The sequence below is a fragment of the Castor canadensis genome, chromosome 7 (assembly GCF_047511655.1).
Source record: "Castor canadensis chromosome 7, mCasCan1.hap1v2, whole genome shotgun sequence".
Taxonomy (NCBI): Eukaryota; Metazoa; Chordata; class Mammalia; order Rodentia; family Castoridae; genus Castor; species Castor canadensis.
This window is the reverse complement of record NC_133392.1, coordinates 1,505,129-1,528,144: the sequence shown is the minus strand read 5'-3', so window position 1 is coordinate 1,528,144 and position 23,016 is coordinate 1,505,129. Positions and strand designations below refer to the sequence as shown.

General features: G+C 49.3%; 1 protein-coding gene across 1 annotated transcript in view; it reads left to right on the top strand.

Moving 5' to 3' along the window:
* Window positions 1-23,016, top strand: part of Jakmip3 (Janus kinase and microtubule interacting protein 3) — a 131,747-nt gene that overhangs the window by 25,919 nt on the left and 82,812 nt on the right. The window contains 1 exon segment of the mRNA XM_074078032.1: window positions 14,873-15,127. Within this exon segment, the coding sequence (XP_073934133.1) occupies window positions 14,993-15,127 (135 nt within the window). The 5' untranslated portion in view covers window positions 14,873-14,992.

Genomic DNA, 23,016 nt, shown 5'->3' with positions numbered 1-23,016 from the left:
TGCTTAAAATATGAAACCAGTTTTATGTGTGATCACACTTTGTTGTGCTTTTTATATGTTGTTGGTTTTGAGTGACTAATTTTACTAAGGACTTTTTTCATCCATCTGTATGAGGGTTATGCTTTTTTTGTAATATTTTTGCTCATTTCGATGTCAAGTGTCTTGTCCTCCTAAAGTGACTTGGGAAGTGGTCTTCATCTTAATATAGAACGGGTGTAATTCTGTCCTTAAATGTTTGGTAAACTATATCAACTAATACCTAGAGTTTTCTTCTTGTTTTGTTTTTATGCTGTTGTCACAGTCACATTAATTAGCCCAGGTGGTCCTAGAACTTGCTGTATTGCACAGACTGGGCTCAAAATCCTTTTGCCTTCACTTCCTGAGTGCTGGGATTACAGATGGGCACTACCACGCTAGGCTCTTAACACCTTCACCATTTCTGTTTTGCTTACTTTTCTTTATGTTCTTAAGAGGGAAGCCTAGACTAGGATTAGATTACGATTGGAGACCTTTTTATTTTCCAGAATAAGCACTTTACTGCCTTAATTCTTCCTCTTTCTTACCACTGTGACTGTGTCCCACAAATCTTGATATGTTCTACTTGCATTTTCATTTATTTCAAAATATCTTTCTTACTAGTTTGAACTCAGGGCTTCAGCATTTGCAAAGCAGGTGCTCTACTGCTTGCGCCACACCACCAGTCCATTTTGCTTTGGTTATTGTGAAGATGACATTTTGTGAACTATTTGCCCAGGCTGGCCTCAAACCTCGATCCTCCTGATCTCAGCCTCCCATGTAGCAGGAATGCAGGCGTGAGCCACAGGCGTCTGGCTCCATGATGTATTTCCATTTCGATTCTTTTTGGCCAGAGAACATGCATTAGATCGTTTTGGTTGTTTTAATTTTGTGGTACTCGTTTTATTATTTAGCGTCTAGTCTGTCTGGACGAGTGCTTCATGTGAACTTGAAGACACCGTATACTCCGCTGTTCCGGGTAACACATCCTGCAAACGTCACTTAGGTCAAGTTGGTTGATAATGCTGTTAAAATCTTCTGAATTAGCTTTCTGTGTACTTTCTCACCTCTAAGAAATGGGTACTGAAATTGCCGATTATAATTTTCAACTTGCCGATCTATGCGTTTGTTTCCATTAGCTTTTGTCTAATGGTTTGCAGCGCTGCAGTTGGATGCAGTACGTCTGGGGTCGCTGCTGAGGACCCTTCCTGCCCCGTGACCTTTGCTCCCCAATCGCCCGTGTCCAAGGCACACAAAGCACTTCAGCAGCTGTTGCTCAGACGTTGCACCATTCATCCTTTCTCATTCTTTTTTATGATTTTTAGCATATCATAGTTGTGCAGGTGGTACATCGTGATATGTACACATGTGCTTACGGCGTCTTAGATCCCCCCTTACCCCCTCCCCACCTTCTTAGAACAATTTCAACAGGTTTCATTCTTCCATTTTTATATACGGATACAAAATACATCCACCATATTGCTTTTACTCCCCCTTGCCTTGTATCCACCCCCTCCTGCTGGTACTCACCCCCGGAAATAAGACCGATTTTTCCCTCTTGCCCTTCATTCTCTTAAGTGTACATTGAAAGCCAAGGGAGTTTCACCTTGGTACTTCAGCTCTGGATATATCATGCTTTAGTAAAATTAACCCCCCTCCATTGCTTACTCAGTCTATCACCACACGCCCCTAATATTCAACTGCTTGCTTGACAATGCATTGTATTATATTCAGATATAGATGGTTTTTTTTCAGCATTTTTCCTTCTCATTCTTTTAACCAATCTATGCCTTTATATTTAAAGTCTCTTTATAGGTAGCATAAAGTAGAGGTTTTTTTTTTTTTTTTTTTTTTTGGCAGTACTGGGGGTTGAACTCAGGGCCTCACACTTGCTAGGCAGGTGCTCTACCTCTTGAGCCACCCCACCAGTCCTTTTTGTGATGGGTTTTTCAAGATAGGGTCTCACAAACTATTTGACCTGGACTTGCTTTGAGCTGCAGTCCTCCTGATCTCTGCTTCCTGGGTAGCCAGGATTACAGCGGTGAACAACAGTGCTGAGCACTCTTGACTTCTGCATGCAGTCGGTTTCCATCTGACTCATCTCCTCTCCTGAAGAACTTCCTCCAGCAGTATCTGCAGTACAGGTCTCGGCTGGCCAAAAGTCCTTTCGACTTGAGTTTGTTGGAAAAGCCTCTGTTTCCTCTTTGAGTTAGTAATAACACAAGATTTAACAACATAGGACCAATAATAACAATAGTAATAATGATACAGGATCCACACGCCCCAGATTCACCCAGGTAAGTGGGACTCTTGGGGTTTGGTCATGTTCCAGACTCATGTAGCCATCACCCCAACTTAGAAATTTCTACCACCCCTGAAGGAACTCCCACCTCTGCACATGTCAGTCCATGGCATCCAGTAGTCAGTCCACTTCTGTCTCGTTAGATCTTCCTGTTCTGGACATTTCACACACGTGCAGTCATATAGCGTGAGGTGTTCACGTCTGCTTCTTTTGTTTACCACACTTCAAGGCTCCCCGGTGCATAGTCTGAGGATCTCATTCCTTTTCATTGCTGAATCATATGCCATTGTGTGGACTGAGCACATTTTTTTATCTGCTCACGAGCTGACCATTTGGGTGGTGCCCTCGTCTTGGCCGAGGTGAGCGATGCTGGATGAACATTTGTGGATGTGTCTTTGAGTGGACATTGTCTTCACTTCTCAGGTCTGTACCCAGGTGTGGAGTTCAGCCATGTGAGGGAGGAACTGCCAGGCTGTTCTCATCCCCACCGCTGTGTGTGGGTTTTTCTGCTCCCGCCCTCCCTGCAGCCAACTCTGCTGCTCTTGGTGCACAGCTGAGCCCAGGAGGCCGTCCTGTCCCTCCCCCAGGGCAGACGTCCTTTGCTGCTTCTCCCACTCCAGAAGCTGAGGTCTGTTTGGTTCCTAGGGCGGGAAGGCCGGAGGGGCTTTGCTTCCACCCTCTCCAGTGGCCCTGGTGCCCTCGTCCTGGTGGCCAAGGCTCTGGGAAGTGAGGAGAGCCTCGTGCCATCCCCAGAGCAGCTGGCCCTGCTACACCCGGCCCTCTGGTCTGCTGAGCTCCTGTCTTTCCGGGGAGCCCTGGCTCAGGCTGCTGGTAGGAGCTTGGTCTGGACTCCAGCATGAGCCGCAGTGGGCTCTGGGAAGTTCTTCCTACTCATTTCTTTCCCTGCACTCTGCAGAGACGAACAGTTCACGTGGCACGTCCCTCCTTAGTGGACTTTGTCACTGTTTGGGACTCGGCCCTGTGTCAGTCTTCAGCTCTTTAGTGAGCTGGAGGGAAGATGTGAGTCTGTACCTTGCGTGGCTGTTCAGGATTGGGGTGTCATAGATCTTAGGAGGGTGTTGTTGTGACTCTTTCTCTCTCTCTCTCTCTCTCTCTCTCTCTCTCTCTCTCTGTGTGTGTGTGTAAGGCAGGGTCTCATTCCAGCTTTAAGCAACGATCCTCCTGCCTCAACCTCCCAAGTACTGAGATGACAGGTGTTCCACCACGCCCAGCTGTCACGATTTTTGCTTCCTCGCTTTTAGCAGTATTGGGGTTTGAACTTAGGGCCTCATGTTGGCTTGGCAGGCGCTCTACCACTTGACCCATACCCCGGTCCTAGCTTTCATGGACTTTAAAGTCACCCTTCTTTCTCTTGTGTGTACCTTGTCTCTTTTGCCGTTCACGAGGGCATGCGGCGAGGTCTTACTGGTTTTATTATTCCGCCAGCGACAAGAGCAGTGACGAGACTTCCTGCTGTGCTTTTCTCCTGACCATGCCACACATCCACAACGAAGACACGTCAAGTTTTAATGCAGTGCAATCTAGCAAGGGTTCCTTCTGTGAAGCCCTTCGATCCGCCATAAGCCCAGGAAGGCTCTTCTCTCCAGAGAGAGGATAAAAGCTCATTTGACTCGCTCCCAGGAGTTTTAATGCTTTGATTTTTTTTTTACCCTTGATTTTCTTTAATGTGCTTGGGATTTTATGGTAGAAAAGCGATATCCCATAGGCTCATTTTTCTCTCACAATTATCCAGCCCATCCTCTCACTGTCTATAAATAGCCTTCCTTTGCCCTTGAATATATCAGATGACATGCTTATCACACATGACATGCTTATAACATATGGCATGCTTATGTGTGAGGCAGAGCCCATTTCAGGACCATGTGATCTCTACAAACATCTGACCATTCATGTGCAGGCCTCCTAGAGTGGTGACCTTGGTGACCACCAGTCGGTCACCTGTGGTGAGCTGGCATCTGCTCCACAGGCCATGAGCTGGGTGAGCAGGGGGCTGGAGTAGGCCTGGGGCACAAGCAGGTCAGATGGGTGAGAAAATGATCCAAGTGCCCTGCCCACCCTCCGTCTCCCACCCATATCTGTAACTGCAGAGCAGCTCCCCGTGGCCAGCTTCCCAGGAAGAGGAACTTCAGCCTGGTTTGCAGATGGCTTGCATGGTGTGTAGGCCCACCTGGAATAAAGCTGCATCACCAGAGCCCCACTGATACCTGTGTTTGTTTTCTATTGCCATTGTCACCAAGTGCCACAAATGTGCTGCCTGAGGACTCAGACCTGGAGGGCTGATCCTCAACTGGAAGTCTGGGATGGGCTAGCATTAGTGCTGCCTCCTTTCTGGAGGTTCTGCTTTGTCTCCTTGCTCATGTAGGTTGTTAGCAGAATTCAGCTCCTTCTGGTCATTGGACTGACATGCATGCTTTCTGTTCTGTGTTTTTTAGGATTGGAAGTGTTTATTTAAATGTGCACACCAACAGTTAGCTGTATGGCTACCAAAATGGAACCTGAGCCAGCATGGGTGACATTACTTATGTTCAAAAAAAGAATGGAGGTGTTGACATGTAACACAAGAGAAAGTTTTAAAGTGGCAAAAGTTTTAATTGTGGCAAAAAAAAATAGCTATAAACAAATTTCCATGTCCCCTTCCCCTTCCCAGCCCCTCACAACCACTATTCCACTTTGTCTCTATGATGTGAGGACTCCAGGTTCTTCATGTGAGTGGCTGTCTGTCTGTCTGTCTGTGCATGTGTCTGGCTTTTTCACTTAGCACAATACCCTCAAGGCTTGTCCATGCTCTGGCATGTGTCATAATCCCCTTCCTTTTAAAGGATGAGCGTATCCCATCTCATGTGTACACCACGTGTGGTTCATCCGTTCATCTGAAGACGGACCCGCAGTTGCTTCCCCTCCGGGCCGCGTGATGCCGCTGGAAGCGTGGGTGCACCCTCACTTCAAGAGTGCGTGCCCACGCGTGGAATTGCTGAATCACGTGGTAATTCTATTTTTGATTTTTTGAGCCACCGCCATACTGTTTTTCATAGCAGCTGCAGCATTTTGTATCCCCATCCACAAGGCTCTGGTTCCCCACATTCTTACAGAACTCGCTCCCTATTCAGTTTTGGTAGTGGTCACCCTCATGGTGTGAGCTGGCGTCTGACAGGCCTTGATTTGTGTTTCCCCAGCCGCCATGATATCAAGAGTCTTTTCCTTTACTTATAGGCTCTTTGTAGATCTTCTTTGGAGAAATGTCTATTCAAATCTTTTACCCATTTTAAATCAGGCTATTTGTTTCCTTCTCCCCCACCTTCCCTTTCTTCTTCTCCTTCTTTCACAGGACTGGGATTTGAACTCAGAGCTTCACGCTTGCAAAGCGGAAGCTCTTCCGTGGGCCACACCTGCAGTTCTTATTTTCTTCTTCAGTCATAGAAGTTCTTTATATATTGTGGACTTAAACCTCTTCTCAGACATAGGATCTGCAAGTATTTTCTCCCATTCTGTGTGTCGTCTTCTTGTTCTATTGATTTTGCCCTTTGACGCACAGTTTTTAACTTTGTGTAGGCCAGCTTAATCTGTTTTTACTCTTCTTGTCTGTGCTTTGGTGTCCAAGAAATCATCTCCAAATCCAAAACGTCATGAAGATTTGTCCCTATATTTTCTTTTACAGTTTTATGTTCTGTTTAGGACTTTGATCCATTTTAAGTTAATTTTCGTACATGATGTAAGACACGGGTACAATGCCATTTTTTTGTACGTGGATATCCAGTTTTCCCACCACCATTTGTTGAAAAGACTGTCTTTTCTCCATTGATCTGGTTTGTGCCCTTGTCAAAACCATTCTTATTTAGACATAAGCTGTACTTGCATGTGAGGGTTTACTTCTGGGCTCTGTTCTGTTCCACGGTCTGTGCATTTGTCTTGGTGGCAGTGCCATCCCATTTTTATTCCTGTGACTTCGTGATAGGTTTTCAATCTCCTCTGTCCTTGCTCTGTGTAACCTAGAGCTGTCCTGAGCACCTACAACCTGCATCAACACTGGGCTTAGGACCAACTCCTTGCACCTTCACGGCCAGCAAATTCCTCTCCTGTGCATCTCCCTGACCCAGGCCGTGGGTCTGCTGTAGGACCAGGCTATGTCACCTGAGGATCCCTTCTAAGGTCCCTGACCTCAGCTGCATTTTCAGGATTCCTCTTTTGTGCAGGGTCACATGTGCACAGGTGCTGGAGATTAAGGTGTAGATGATATTGGGGCACCTTATTCTACCTGCAGTATCCCCTGGGTATCCACAACTTAGACACCAGTCCTCTTCCCTAAATTAATACAGTTTTTCCTGCTGTGATGCAATAGTCCATCATGGTCCGTATTTTAAAAAATACTTTAAGCTGGGCATTTGGGTGCATGCCTGTAATCCCAGCACTTGAGAGGCCTTTTTTGAATTTCAGGCCAGCCTTGGCAATATAGACAGTTGTAGGTCAGCTTGGGCTACATTACATAGCAAGACCCTTTCTCAAAAACTCAAACCAAAGCAAAAAATACAGGGAACTGAAAGTTTTAGATGAACAATGACAATGTTAGTTTTCTATAAAACCTCACTAATAACAGTACTTTATAACTATTTTTTATTGATAGCTGGACATTATGTGTTAGTTAACAAAGAGAGACAAAATCAGATCAGAGCTCCATTGCATAAACTTTGCAAAGACAACCCCATATCTGAAGGGAGTTGGGGTGCCAGGATCCCCACAGTGAGTCATTAGTCACCCTTCCTGCCAACAGCAGGCAGGCAGCACTCCTCAGCCTCTGGCCGTGTGTCTGACGCAGCTTGTCTTTCTGGGCTGTGCATCTCAGCACTTGTTTCTGTGTGTACCACACAGGTTATCAGGAGGTTATTTTATCAGGACCAGTAGCAGCCAGCACAGTGCCTGTGCCCATCCCTCTCAACCAAGCAAACGCTGACGTGCCTGACTAAGAAATCCCACCATGGGAGGAAGCTGCTCCCATGGTGTCCTGAGCAATTCCCTTTTTCCCTAGAGACACTTCAGAGGAAATGCTTGTCCTCAGGCAGTGTGCTCCTCAGTCCTTCTGCACCACCAGGTCAGAGCCTCAAGCCCCAAGACTGCACGTCCACAGCCCTCTCTCATTTCCACGCTTCCATCAGGACCCTGTTTGCCCACCTTGGTTCTGAAAAGGACTCGTGCATCTTTTCTTCCTACCTCTCACAGAGAATTCTCCAACCAGTGTAGCACTTCCCCTAAACTGTATTCGCAAAATACTAATTCATGGAAAATGGGCTTCCTGGATTTCTCCTCTGGTTGTGATAGAGCAACTGGCCTGAGCTTGTTAAACAGTTTAAATCCTGGACAGCAGAGTGACCAGGGAATCAGCTGTCCTTGGCCACTAGCCTCGGGTGGGACAGAGTGTTGAGGCTGGAACTGGAGGCCCAGGACGTGGGGCCAGCATGCACCTGGCCTCTGACTGCCCTCTGATTACTGCAGTCCAGCAAGGAAGCCAGGATGCAGGAACCACAGGAAGTTCCAGCACAGACATGAAGATGAGGCCAGGCAGAGGGGGAGACCAAAAGTCTCAGTGAGCACAAACAGTGGCCCAGCCCATGCACCCATGAGGCGCTGCAGACATGGCAGCCTGTGCAGGACAGCCGGTGGATGTCACCCTGCTGAGGAGGACATCATGGCCCTGGGGACCGAGGGTAGGGTTCCTCTCTACACCCACTGCTCTGCTCCTGACAGAGCAGATTCTCGCCTTGTGCTCATTTGGGCATCCTTTAGGGCAAGTGCCTGCCCAGGTCCTTTGCCACTTTCCTACTGAGTTGTCTGAGTTTTGCATACAAGCTTATAGGAATTCTTCATTTGCATTCTGGACCCAAGCCCCTCGTGAGACATTTGTATTCTACCGTCCTTTCTGATCCTGTGACTTGTCTTTTCACACTCTTTGGGTGGCTGCTTATTAGCAGAACTTCTTAATATAACCTGCCAGTCACATTTCTCCCTCACAGCTGGCCTGCTTAGGAGAGTTGGCCATTTCCAAGGTCTCTTGGAAGATTATTGATTCACTTTCACACTTACCTGCTGTTGGAAGATGATATGGCAGGTGAGCGGCGAGATAAGCAGTCCTTGAAGAGACAGGAAGTCCTGAACCTCCACCATCTCCACATTCAGACCGCCACTATGATCTCGTTCCTTGGGTTTTCAAGATGTTCCCACTGAAGAAACTGAAAAGTTATGTGAGATTTCTCTGTAATTTCTACCACAATTGCGTGCATCTGCAATTATCTCAAACTAAAAGGTCTATGTATTTGAAAGAGGATCTCCCTGGCTCCTTCCTGTCAATCATAACTTCATAGTGGGTGTGGCTAGAGGAAGCCTCGTTCATCAGAAAGCATCCCTTTCTTCCCCTCCCTTCCCACCAAATTTCACCACCTCGTGTTCTGCAAGCTTCATTTCTGACAAGGGTTTGTAAAGGATCAAATAAACTGACCTGTTTGAAAATTTTGCAGCGAGGAGATGAAGATCCCAGCTCAGATCGTTGATGATCCTAGGCCTGTCTTTGAGGAAAACCACTGTGCATGCTTCCGTGTTGTTTGTGACAAGGACTTCTTCACACACCTCATTCTACTTGTAGCAAAATGTCTCAATGGTAGTCCTCACTGACAGATGACATCGCAGAAGGCCACCAGTCTCCTAATGCTTTTAAGACAGTATCCAGCAGAGCACGTTGCCTGTCTTGTCAAGGACTACTCCTGCAGCTGGTGACATGCTATTCCCTATGAATTTGTGGAAAGATGCTACGGCAAGACTGAGACGTTTGTGACATCAAAAGCAGTGTGCCAGGAAGCAGAAAGGGGCACATTGCTTAGGACAGCAGTGTCAGGGCAGTGGCATATACCTTGTGACAGTGGATACCCAGTCTTAAAGGTGAGGGAGGAAACCCCTCAGCCATGCCCAGGCCTGCGGGGCGGGGAGTACGAGGTGGGGGGCAGATCCAGGCAACTCTCTTCTGTCCTGGGACTCAGGCCAGGGTAAGCTGGAGCTGCTCAAGCTGGTTTTTTTTTTTTTGGTTCTTAAAAGAAAAGCCTCACTTTGATGGCTAGCTTGTGAGATGCAGCCTCCCTAAGCCGTCTGCTGAGCAGCTGTGCCCTGGCAAAGGTCGGAAAAACAAGACAATGGATGGGTTATATGACATGTGACCCAAAAGGTTTCCTGCATTGGAGTCTTCAGCTGTGCTGTGGGGGCAGTGATAATCTCCATCCCAGGGTCAGCATTTGTGGGTAGCTGGTCCGTGTAGTGAGGTCCACACTCGGGTCTATAGGCAGGTGTCCAGCAGTTCTGGTTGGGGCAAGAATGGGTCAGAGCGGGGTCTGGAGCCAGGGCCGGAGCACCATTCCCTTCCCAGCCTCTTTTGTCTTTTTTTTTTAGCCTCTGCTGGTTGGTTGGTCTCGGATCTGCCACCCTCTCTTCCCTTCCCCAGCCTCCAGCCTCCCGCCTCCCTTCAGCACCCAGAGCCCAGGTGCTACTCCATGGTCCCACCTCCTCCAGGGGACCAGCCTGCTAGCTTCCATCCCGGAAACTCTGCTCCACCCTGGTAAGGCGCCTCTTCCTCCAGGTTGCCAGATGCAGAATCATTATATCCACAAATGGCAGTTGATCTCCCCCTCTAGTAGTGTTTCTGTTTCTAGAAGTAATTGCAGTGGGCAGAGCGCATCTACTCAGACGTACCTGGAGACCTGACCTGGTCCGCCACATGGGAGGACACTCAGCCATTGACTCAGCTCCCCCCATCCGCACATGGGCAGCTGGGTCTGCCTGCTCACTGGGGTGGCCTGTCTCTGTCCTCCTCCCTGTACTGCTGTCAGAACCCACACAGCACAGGCGGACGTTTATTAGACTGGCCTCTAGACTTGGAGGACACGCGTTGTTCCCTCCCTGTGAGGTGTGCCTGGGGGTCTCTCATCCTCTCTCCCTCCGTGTCACTTTGTATTTCCATGGAAATGAGTCACCAGATTTGTCCTTCTTCTCCAAAGACAAAGAAAAGAATCCAACTTAGCATTACAAGGTCATCAAGGCTTTAAGACCTCCAGAATGCTCCAAAGGTGTTGAAGCCTCTCCCTGACCCCTCGAGGTCCCTAGATCACATGGTGGCATCAAACCACACGTCCAGAAGCTGGACATTAAATAAACCCGGAGGCCAGCAGGGACCAGGAGGGGAGAGCCCCCTTCACAGACTGGCCTCTGGTGAATGAATTGAGGTTTACAGTGGTGATTAACCCACTGCAGAAGCACGTTCGTCAGCCGTAAAGCTCTGTTAAAACCTCCTGCTGTAAAGACTTACACAGAGATCAGCCGAGCTCTTCTGCCGTGGCCTTTAGAGTAAATTTATTACCTCCTTGGAGACCCCGAAACAAAAGATAGGCTGACTGAGCTATTAATTTAATGACTTCCCCAATGGAAGTGTGAAAAGTGCAGTCCTGGTCTCAAATTGACAGTGAAACCCACTCCACTCGTCCCATCCAGGGGAAAAATGCCCAGCAGACAAGGGAAGTGGGAGGGCCTGGGAGGCAAACCCAGGCTTTTCTTGACACCCTCGGGAGTTTCCAACCAGAGAGGTCCTAGCTGGAAATTTCCTGGGATCAAATTCACTTTAGCAAATATTTAAGATACCCAGTATTTTATGCTAATTCCAGCTAAGTAAAAAGGCCATGCCTGCCCTGTGGGTGCCTTGCCTCTCTGTCACCTGTGACTCCCCCATCTGCCCAAGGTGACAGGAAGTCAGGGCTGCATTTCTGAGTCTCTAGGATCTTGGCTTTTGTTATTCTTACAGTACTGGCTCTGGCCCCAAGTGCAGATCCAGACTCACCATGGGCAGTTTGAACTGTAGCAACTGTTACCATAATCCACACAGCAGAGGAGTAATCTGTAGAAAAGCTTGTGGGATCTGCACAATTTTATTGCCCAGATGTGTGACCTCCAAAATTAGTAAACTTAAGAGCAAATGAAGCTACAGGGTTTATTTAGGTTTTCCACTGGTGACAGACTTAAGCCTGTGACACGTAGGCCAAAACAAATTGTCCTTTTCTGTTGATCACCTCAGGTGTTTTGTCAGAGCAATGAAAAGCTGATTATCACAGAAAGCTTGCAGTGAGAAGTGAGATTGTTGCCATGATGGCACCTGATGGTGGTGCAGTTCAGAATTGGGACTGGTTTGGTAGAGGAGTTTGGAAAAGTTTGGAGAAACAGGAGGAAAAAGCTTAGAACCCCATAGGCAGAGCTTACAGGTGCTTCCCACAGGGACTCAGCAAACCAGAATGCTGCTAGGAGTGGGGACAGTAAAGGCCAGGCCCATGAGGTCTCAGATGGGAAGGAGCTGTGGTCCAAGGGGGCCCAGCTGCTGCTCCGGCAGGCTGGAGACCTTGGCTGCCAGTCCTCCTGGAATTCTGCTTTTCTCTTCCCCATCAAAACTTGCCTGTCATCCCCTGCCTACTGGCCCCACTCTTATCTAGGAGATTAAGAGGTTAAAGTAGAACTGGTAGAAAGGTAATAGCTGAGCTGACAGTTGCAAGAAAAGAACGCTTTCAGGGGGGTTTTGCCCAGTGCAAAAGACCGTGCAGAGGAGCCCAGCTCGGTTTCTTTCCAGTGCTTCCTCGTCACAGCCTGAACTCTTGTCTCACAGTTTCATTCCTGACTTTCCCTTTTCATTAGTTGGTAGGGCTGCCCCACAGAGTATATAGTCACGTGTCACTAATGACAGGGATATGTCCCGAGAAAGCATCCTCAGGTGGCTTTGTCACTGTGGGCACATCCCAGAGTGCATTTCCACAAGCCAAGACAGTACAACCACTGCACACCTGGGCATTTGTGGATGAAAACATACAAAAGGGGCAGCACGAACACAGGACAAAGGTAAACAGTGGCACACCTGAGTAGGACACCTGCCAGGCATCCAGCTTGCAGGATTGGAGTTGCTCTGGGCCTATCAGTGGTGAGGAGAGTAAAGGTCTCAGATGTTACTGGCCACAGTTGCAGGCTTCAGAAGCACTGTACACTAGGCCAAAAGTAAACTCACAAAATATTTTGCTTTCTTCAATAATGAATTAATTTAGATTTTTAACTTTTGCTGTATAAAGTGGAAGCTTAAAAAGGCATTTGACTCTTTTTGTAACAATGCCTAGCTTAAAACACAAGCATATTCTACAATTTTGTAAAAATATTTTTTATTTGCAGTACTCAGGGTCCACACCTTGAGCCACTCTACCAGCCCTTTTTTGTGAAGGGTTTTTTCAAGACAGGGTCTAGTGAACTATTTTCCCAGGCTGGCTTTGAACCTTGATCCTCCTGGTCTCTACCTCCTAAGTAGCTGGGATTACAGGGGTGAGCATCTGTGGATTTCATGCTCTCAACACAGAGGTCTCAGTAGGCAGATAAGGCACCAGGAATGTCCTCTATTATTGGTGACCTTTTGGGGTGGGTCCCTGCGTTCTGATTTTGCAAGGAGCCTGCAGAGGCATCAGGAGCTTTTCTCCCCCAACACTGTGAATGTTTCAGGGACTCATTGTTTCCTCCGCAGTGTCCTCTTCTTCAGCTGCACATTCACTGGGTGACGAGTTTCCAGCTCCGTTACAATCTGTGGGACCACTGTCATATATAGTTCATCATTGTGTTAAATCTTCACTGCTGTGACAAAATACTTGAGCAACAACTTAAAAAGAGGAAAGATTATTTTGACCCAGGGCTTCAGAGGTTTCAGCTCTTCGTGTCAGGGAGGTTGTGGGCACAGCTCCAGTGATGCTGGCCACACTGCAGGAGCTACAGGCTTTCTCCTTGCTCACTTTAGTCCACCTGGGTCCCCAGCCTGTGGGACAGCGCTGTCCACGTTCAGGTCAGGTCTTCACGCCTGGTTAATCCTGTGTGGGAAACACCCTCAGAGACACCTTCACCAATCTCCTGAACGCTTCTCAATCCAATCAAGTTGACAGTCAAGGTGAACGATCACAATTGTTGACTAAGAGCTGAAACCACTGAAATCGACTCTCTCGTACTCCTGCAGACCAGAAGTCCAAGGTCACAGTGTTGACATCTGCAGGGCTGCGCTCCTTTGGAAATCTCTGGGGAAGGATGGGCCCAGGCCTCTCAGCTGGGTTCCGTGGTTCCTTGGCTTGCGGCAGTGTTGCTCAGTCTCCCTTTGTGTGTGCCCATTTCTGGGCCTGTTTTTTCCCCTTTTGTAAAGACACGGGTCATGTTTGATCAGGGTCCTTCCGGCTCCAGGAGGAGGGTCATCAGTAAAGAGGACTCCGTTCTATCTAAAAACTGCCCGAGCTGTTGCTTTTTAATTGGGAGAACAGAATGGGCTGAATGTTTCTGGCCTTTATTCGGATGCCTGAGTAGGTGGCTGCACCAGGCATTCCCTCCGTGGGCAAAGTTTGGTTTTTTTCGTATTTTTTTGGGGGGGTGGTTCTGGAGTTAGCACTCAGAGCCTCACACTTGCCAGGCAGCCACTCTACCACCTGATCTGCTGTGCCAGCACCAGCCGTTTTGTGTTTGGTATTTTGAGATGGGGTCTCTTGAACTATTTGCTCGGCTGGCTTTGAAACTCAATCCTCCTGATCTCTGCCTCCAGGATAGCGAGGATTGCAGGCATGAGCCACCAGTGCTTGGGTGCTTAATTTAAGTTTTTAGAAATTGTGGTGAAACTATAACGAAGTTACAGTCCAAAGCACATTTAAATGCATAGCTCAGAAGTGTTAACTATTTCCACAGGACTGTGCCAAATCTTTAGCACTTGTTCAACCTCTAAAATGGGAACTCTGATACACTAAATGACGGCTCCTTTTTTGCTCCTCCCTGGCCCCTGGCAACCTCCATTCTCCTTTCTGTTTCTGTGAGTTCATCTGGTTTAGCTTCCTCACATAAGGGGACCCAGACAGAAGGTGTCCTTTGTGACGGTCTCGTTTCACTTAGCATAATGTCCTTCAGGTTCACCCACATTGCAGCATGTGACAGAAATCCCTTCTTTTTTAAGAGCAGGTCATAGTCCACTGTGTGGATAGGCCACACATGGCTTGCCCATGCCCCCATCAGTGGACACTTGGGTCGCTTCCACCTTTTGGCTTTTATCGATGATGCTGTTCCAAATGTGGAAGTGCAAAGACCTCTTCGTGACCCTGCTTTCAGCTTTTTCGGATAGGTGCTGGGTGAGTTCTGTGTGTCCCTGCCACCTCACACTCACATAACCTCACACTCCTCACATAACCTTCAAAGCCTCACATTCCGGCTTTGAAGCTGGATGCCTGGTCTCTCATTCGTAAGGGAGAGAAGTTAATATGCAGTCAGAGCTCCTTATCTGCTGGGCTTGGGGACACGGCACAGGGTAGATGGTTTGGGACTGATTCCCCAGCACACAGAGTTAGGGCGGAATCCTTGGTGCTGGGACCAGGGCTGGGAGGGATCTGCAGTGCCCCTGAGCTCTGTGGCTTAGATGGCACGGTGGCATTTGGCCACAAGCAGTCTGCTCACCAGGGTGTGCTTTCCCTCCAGGTGAGTGAGAAAATGTAGTGGAGCAACAGCCGAGGAGACACCTGCTGGGAGCTTGGTGTGGACACCCCAGCCCAGACGGAGCCCTGCCCCCGGGCATCCCTTTGGCCATCCAGCCTCACCATGTCAAGGAAGGGTGCAAGCAGCCGGGCCAAGGGGGACAAAGCAGAGGCTTTTGCTGCGCTGCAGGCCGCCAACGAGGAGCTGCGAGCCAAGCTCACGGACATCCAAATCGAGCTGCAGCAGGAGAAGAGCAAGGTAGGCCCCAAGTCCCTGACTCAGACCTCTCCGTCTCCCCACCTGCCCCTGGTGTCAAGAGGCTCTTGTAGGAGGGGACATAGCCAGGTCTCTGAATATTCAGAGGGGCCCACGCCCTCATGCAGGAACACCGAAAGCTCTCATGGTGGCTTAGGGCAGAGCTCTGGGAGGAGGGGGGAGGCGGGAGGTCTTGAGGGTCCTGGGTGCAGAGTCTATGATGGTGGCCCCAAACCCAAGGAGAGTGCACAGAGTCACACAGGACAGCCCTCCCACACCGGATGTGTGCTGCGGGACTTTGGCTGCTCTGCCAACCAGCATATCCCCGGACATGACAGACTTTCCCATGAAGTATTTACAGTGGACTTGAACTAAAGAGAACAGGCCACTGCAGCCCCTGTGAGAGCAAATGAAAAGATGGGCATAGAGAGGACTTCTTGTTAGGAGGAACACAGCTATGACCACACTTGGAGATGCTGGAGCAGGCACAGCAGGGACGGTGGTGCTAGAACCCAGCAGTCAATTGATGGGCAGCTGTGAGGGCCTCCAGCCAACCCCTCCTCATATTGGGTCCTTGAAAACTGTAGGGAGGCCGAGCTCATGCTGGCAGCTGGGAGTGAACCTCTGAACAGGAGGTTGGGGGACTCACTCAGCACCAGGGCCCTGACCCAAACTTCTTTCCATCTCTGGCATGACCTTTGCTCTGTCCTCCCACCCCACCCCAGGAGAGGGGTGGAATTAGGAAGTGCAGGTGAGCTCCTGGGGTGGGGAGGCAGAGAAGTGTCTGGAAAGAGGGCAGTCTCAGGAAGAGTGTGGACAACCCAGGGCAGGTGTCTCTCCTGGAGGGTTTGAAGGTCTGGGGTTGCAGGTGAGTGGTGTACTGGGCTCTAACTGTCTACCCCCCTCCTTCCTGCCCTCTGAAGTCATCTCTCATGGAGGCCTGTGGTTGGAAGCAGCGGAAAGGCAGGTTTTTCTGGGCCAGCTGCTCAACCTCTGAGTTACCTGACCTCAGAGGTTTCTTACCTCCTCCATTAAAAGAAGAGCCATGTTTTCTGACACATGATAGTTACATTAATTCAGATTTCCATGTTCATGGGTAAGGTTGTGCTGGAGCACAGCCTCACCCCTCTCTTTTCCTGTTATTTGTGGAGTAGATTAAAAAACCCAATGCATTTTCTATCTGGCCCTTCACCAAGGAAGCTCACCGATCACCAAGTGCCTTACCCTCCTGCCTTCAGTCCCCTCCTGCAAAATGGGAAGAACAGCACGCATGGCCAGGTGGTGCTGCAGACAGAGGACGTGCTGGGAAGCCCCGGGAAACAACCTGTGCCTGGATTCCAGAAAGCAGTAGGCAAGGCAGCATAGTGGCTTCCGTGGCCTTGAGGGTCTCTTCTCACTTGCTGGAGAGAATAATGTTCACCAATGCCCATCCAGCACCTGCTCTGTGCCAGGCATCCATAAAAATCCCAGTGACAATGGCAGGAGGCCCAGACCTGCTACCTGGTTGAGCAGCAATGTTGGATTTGCTCCCTAAATAAGGATGCTGCCCCAAGGTGACAGATCTCCCGGTGTCGCCTGGTGTGCTGCACGTGATGCTTCAGGCATCTCCTGTGCCCTACCCAACCCGTTTTTCAGATGGAAGAAAAAGAGGCGACTTGTTAGAACCCAGTGATGGCGAAGCCGTCTGTTCTCTGGGGTAGAAATAGACAGCAATGATCTTTTCCACGCAAAGAAGCACTGTGCCGTGGACACCAGACCTCCACGTCTCCAGATGCTCTGTCTGACCCTCCCCCCCCCAGCATCACACATTTCACACACAGTTCTTCCCAAACGCATCCACCCTGTGGTGTTCCAAGGGGACTGCTGATGGCATTGAGCAGTTTCCAATTTCTGGCAATACTGCAACCCTTTGCTCGTCTGGGACCACATGTGCTCGGCTCCCTGCACACGTGCTTGCACGTTTCACAGTGTGGTCCCAGGCCCAGTGGACACAGAGTCCACAGCAAATCCAGGTGGAGGTGGCCATAGAGGGTGATCTGAGGGCCAGATCTGCATGGAATCTTTGTGGGGCTGGCCTGGAGGGAAGGCATGGGTTCAGCACACTGGGCTTGTGGCCCTGCACTTCACGGTGCTTCTTTTCTAGGTCCTGCTGCCTCCTCCCTGCAAACCATTTGATAAATGAAAGTAGCCTGTGAGTTTCCTGAGAAACCACAGCTTCCTGTGGCAATGAGAAACAAGGCTGCAAAGGGTTGGAGAACGCACATGGTTCTCATGGTTGTGTCCACTGACCATTCACGGGGCGGGGGGCGGGGAGGGGCGGTCCTTGGTCTGCTGAATATTTGCTCAGGTCATGGAAAGAGAAAATGTGAAATTGAAAATTAGAGTAATTCCTAACCACACCAGTCCTTGTCAGTCTTTCTGCTCTCTTTCCTCTGTGCATATTAAAATTAATACCAAAATTCCAATAGAGGACAAATTTGTGTAACCAGATCTGGCCTGGAATTGCTGTTTTCTATCCAGTTTTCAACAGATTCCAGGAGTCTCCAGTGCCCCATGGAGGGCCTGGCTCCAGACCTCAGAGGAGAGTCAGCAGACAGCCAGAGGGGCCCTTCTCCACAGGCCTCGAGGGACAGGGCAGCCCCCTGAGCCCTTGGAATCTGGCTGGGCCTGGTGGCTTTCACATCCCACTGGATGGTCCAGGCTGGACTGTGCACCAGCCCAGCCAAAAGGCAGGATGCTCCAAGGGACCAGCAAGGTTGGGTCCTCACAGCTATGAAGGTCAGGCTGGACAGATGGGCCCAGACACTGGTTACATGAAGGCATCCTTCTGTTTGGTAATTAAACTTCGGTTTAGACATAGCCACAGATCCCACAGTCTCTGACTGTCTCTCCGTTGTGGTCCTGGCCTGGTGCCAGTGGGGGCTCCTGTCTCTGACAAGAATTTTCAGCACACCAAAACTCAATAGCAGCTTCTTATTTGAATTGTAATGTCCAAGGTAAAGAAGGCTTCTGTCAAGTGGAGAAAAAAACAAGAAATACAGCAGCCAGTAGCTAAGCATCTCAGACATCAGTCTAGGCGTTGACTCATCACCAAGGAGCCCAGAGTGGACTGAGGCTGGAGAGTAAAGAAAAAACCCATTTAAGTGAAAGCAGAACTCTTCTCCAGCTGCCAGCCTGTCGGGAGACATAAATGGGACCACGTCCTTCTGCCAGGAAGGAGGCAGCTCAGCAGGGGGCAGCCTCGGTGGACAGCCTGTGGGATGTGTGCCCAGCTGTCCTACAGCAGCAAGGGGTGTCTCCTTTGAATAAGCAGAAGAGGTTAAAATGATCCAGGGGACATCAGTCCCCATGTTTCTATCATGGACTCCAGGGTTCCCACAAGGCCTCTGCTCCTGCATCCTGGGCCTCCGAGCCACCTGAGCCACCTGACGTGCCCATCAGGCCCTGCTGGGACAGATGGACCCCTAGCTGGGAGCGCTTCTGCAGCTCAGATGAGGAGCCATGAAAGATGCACAGAAAATACGCCCAACAGCAACCTGTATTTTACAAAGCACTCAGAAAGTCATGCATGATTCTGGCTCTGCCTGGGAAAAGGCCCCAAGGAGGAAGAGAGCCCTGTGCCTGCCCCATGCCTGACATGCAGCCTTTCTGCCAAGTGCCCAGTCAGGAAGTATTTACTCAACAGCTGTATGCACCACTGTTCTTGTGAAGGGAGAAGGGAAGGAGGCAAGGGCAAGCAGAGCCCACTGGTGCTGTGGACAGTGGGGTCACATCTGAGAGGTGGCCCTTGAGGTAAGACACTGAGGAGGACCTGGGGGGGTCTCAGGGTAATGGTTCCAGGTGGGCTGGTGCAGAAGCAGAAGTTGGGAGTGAGTTCTGGCCTGGAGCACTGGGAAAACCCAGGTAGCAACGGCCCTGGGTGGGTGAGGGGCAGGAGAGGTCAGCACAGGTTAGGCCATGAAGGCTGTTCAGGTGGACAAGGAGAGAAACCAATGATTATTGTCTAGAGAAATTATTACACTTTGGAGAGTGACAGAGGTGCTATTCATAACCACTGTAGGACCACAAGGTCTGCCCTTCTTCCCCTTGCACAGCAGGGAGTTGGGGCCCCACTCCAGGATGAGCAGCTTCTGAAGCTGCAAAGCTGGGTGTGATCCGTCCATACTCATGCCATGTATTTAATTGCATTTATCTATTTAAAATACGGTATCCTTCGGCGTTTGTGGGGGAGGCTGTAAGACCATCCTCTGATACCAAACCCACGGATGCTCCAGTCTCTTGTATAAGATGGTGCAGTGTCTGCATGCAGCCTATACCTCTTCCTGCAAACTTGCAGTCATCTCTAATTGACTTACAGTATGGAATCCCATGTGAACACCGTGTCAATAGTTGTTACACTTATTAATTAGGGGGTAATAAGAAAAAAACCTGTTACATGTTCAATGCAGACCCAAGTTTTGCTTTTGAACATTCCTGGTCCAAGGCTGGTTGAATCGGGGGAGGTGACTGTACGTAAATAGATATTTTTAAAATACCACTTTGCTGCTGGGGGAGGGGCTGGGGGAAGCAGAGCAAGCAGTTGGGAGGATGGCCAACTCCCAGCTCCCTGTGTCCTGGTGAGAGTGGCAGCCATGGATGGACCTGGACAGAGGCCAGGACATGCCATAGGTCAGTGTCAGATGCAGGATGCCCCCAGGTTTTGGCCTGAGCCACTGATGGGTAGGGCTGCCCTGTACTCTGAACTATGTAGAAAGTCAGGCGAGGAGCATGGGGGAGGATCCAGAATGCTGCTTCTGAAAGGCCACCTGGGAGACTTGTGCAGACAGCCAAGCAGAGATCATCAGGTCATCAGGTGGGCAGCAAAGCCTAAGTCTGCCGTTCCTCAGGGAACCTCAGGTGTGGGTGTAGGAGTCACCTGGTGACAGGTGATGTTGCCTGGAACAGAGCATAAGGGAAAAAGAAGACCTGGGGCCAGGCGTGGAGTCCTCAGCAGTGAGCTGAGAGCGCCCAGCAAGGAAGCCTCTCTCAGAGCGCGTGCCCTTTACCTGAGCTGTGCTTGAGCTGGACACTCACCTTGCCACTGTACGTATGTCGCTAGCATAACAAGGACTCGTTCCTCTGCTTGCCACTGTGTTCCTTGTGCTCTTTGATCAGTGTTTTGGCTGCAGAGTGACAGAAGGCTCTGCTTTTAGTATCTCAATTTTTTAAAAAGGAAAAAATCTCTAGCTTTTTCCCTGGGTACAGTAACGTCTCTGTGTTTGCCAGGGAGGAAAATAACCCCATAAGGAGCTTATGAATAGCCTGCGCTTGGGAGTTTGGATTCTCCCTATGGCCCATGGCCATGCCTCAACCTGGTCTCCCCCTGACCCCAGCCTCGTGCGGTACCCATGCCAGGCTCACCCATGGCCAGCTTCTTCACCAGACTCTGCTGCTGTGCCTGGGATGAGTGCCCTCTCTCTTTGCCCCCTTGTCTCTCTCTGTAGCCCTGCCTGGCTTTTCTACTTTCCCCACACCTCATGATGAAATAGACCAACACTTTGGATTTCTGGACCAGAGACTACACACCCTGCTAGGTTTTAAAAGACCATGACTGTCAACATTTTTGGTTTTTAGCGTGACCTACAGTAAGAAATGCACTTGCCTTGTGACTGGGACACTGTGTATACCTAGTCTCAAAGCAATTGTCACCTGAATTCATGGCCCACTAATTGGTCTTGAACTGCTTTTGGCAATTCGGTCTCCACCTTCCAGGATTCAGTAGTGTAGCTCAGGGAATAGTCAATGTACAAATGGCCAAAAACTTTGGAAAGATTGTGGGGACACAAATGCAAAGGTGTGTATACCACATTGGTTTTGTTTATTTTTAACCACATTTTTTAAACACCTGCTGGTCCCCAGGTATTTAATTGGGGTGGAGAAGCAGTTGCCCTTGGAAGCTGCTGAAGATAGTGGTGTTGACACCCACTCTGCAGGTGACAGGGCAACATTGCTGCTAGGCTTTGATACAATGAATATCTCAAGATATGTGCAAATGTTCAGAGTATTGCTATCAGTTCTGCTAATAACAGTGAAGAAAACCCACAGAAACCTAAGTATCCAGGCTTGAGAAATGGCTAAAGAAATTAAGGCGTGCTCACACAGTGGGCTGCTCTGCAGGCATTAAAGCCTCATGGGGGGCTGGGAGCAGTGACTCATACCTGATCCAGAGGACCTCAGTTCAAGTCTGACTCAGGCAAAAAGTCCACAAAACACCATCTCAACCAATGACTGGGCGTGGTGGTGCCAGGAAGCACAAATAGGAGGGTGCCGCCGGTCCAGGCCAGCCTGGGCATAAAGAACAACTCCATCTCAAAAATAACCAACACAAGAAAGAGCTAGGCGGAGTGGCTCAAGTGGCAGAGGACCTGCCTAGCAAATGCGAGACCCTGAGTTCAATCCCCAGTACTGCCAAAAAACCCAGAAAACAATAACAACAAAAAACAACTCGCTGGGGAGAATGTCACCATGAGGCTGAGAACCACCTGGGAAGGACAGGGCAGGCCTGTGCAGTTTTACTGACATTATTTCTTGTTGAGAAAAGTCTGCTATACCAAGATCATGGGGACATTTTTCTATGTTTTCTTCTAGGAATTCTATTGTACCTTTCATAGATCCAAAACTTGACCTAGAGGAGGGTCACAAGTTTTTCTATATTAATATGAAATTGACCAGGCACCGTGTATGTATTTAGTTTTTAAAGGCTTTCTGTGCTGCATGCTATAGACTTTCATTTTTCTATTAAAACAGATGATAGCCACATTGAGTCTGTGAAGCAGACTACCATATTGGCTCTGTTCGCTACCCTCCTATCTGATGCTCTTGCGTATAGGACTGATGACTTGCTTTGCTTTGGCCAATGCAGAAGTGATCTGGGCCTGTCCTTTTGCCTCTGTTGTCACCATAAGGAGGACTAGCTATCATTAGCAAGAGAAGAGCCATGTGGCAACTGCCCACGCCAGCCTCGATCAGCCAACACCAGCCGGCTGGTGGGAAGGAGCAAGGTTGCTGCTTCATCAGAGCGTGGCAGGGGTTGGCTGGTCAGGAGTAGCTACCAGGTAGCCTGTTTTCAGATGCCATGTTTGCTTTCCCTTTGTTTTCCTGCTGCCAACACTGTTATTAACCTCCCTGATTCTTCCATGTCAAGACTTGGTTCTGTAGCATGCATACTCTCACTTTGTTCTCTCTCTTAAAAACTGTTTTAATTAGTCTTGGTTCTTGGCGAATCTGCTGGCCTTGTCTATTTTCTTAGAAAAACTCCTATAGATTGTTGCATGCAATCTATAGATCAGTTTGGGGAAAATCAGCTTGCTTAGTGTTGAGTCTCTGGATTCATGAGGATGACTATGATTCCTCTATTAATTTAAGCCCTTTTTAATTTCTCTCAGTAACTTTGTTGTTTTCAGCATAGATGTCATAGACATGTTTCTTAACCTGTATTCATAAGTGTTTGATGTTCTTGGTACCATTGTGAGTGGTGCATTTTGACATATTCATTCCTACTGGCAGGGTGTTGCTAGAATGGCCAACCTCTGGTTAGGCAAAGCTGTGCCTTTCTGTTCTGGGGTCTAGCATGGTAATTCCTGGAATGCCCTTTCTTCATCAGGAGCACCCCAGTCAGGAACGTGGGCCATGGCCACCCACCCAGGAGCAGTGGTTTTATGTGTCTGTGCTGGTCATTAGATGCTACCTGAGTGAGCCTGGCACGATCCATCCTGTGGGGTTGTCTGGCCCAGGGGGGAAGCTGGTCTTGCCGGGTGATGGGAGTGAATTTCTTCTCCCTCCCTCCCTTCCTCCCTCTCTCCTCCATCTCTTTCTTTTCTTCCTCTCCTCCCCTCCTCTCCTCTCCCCTCCCC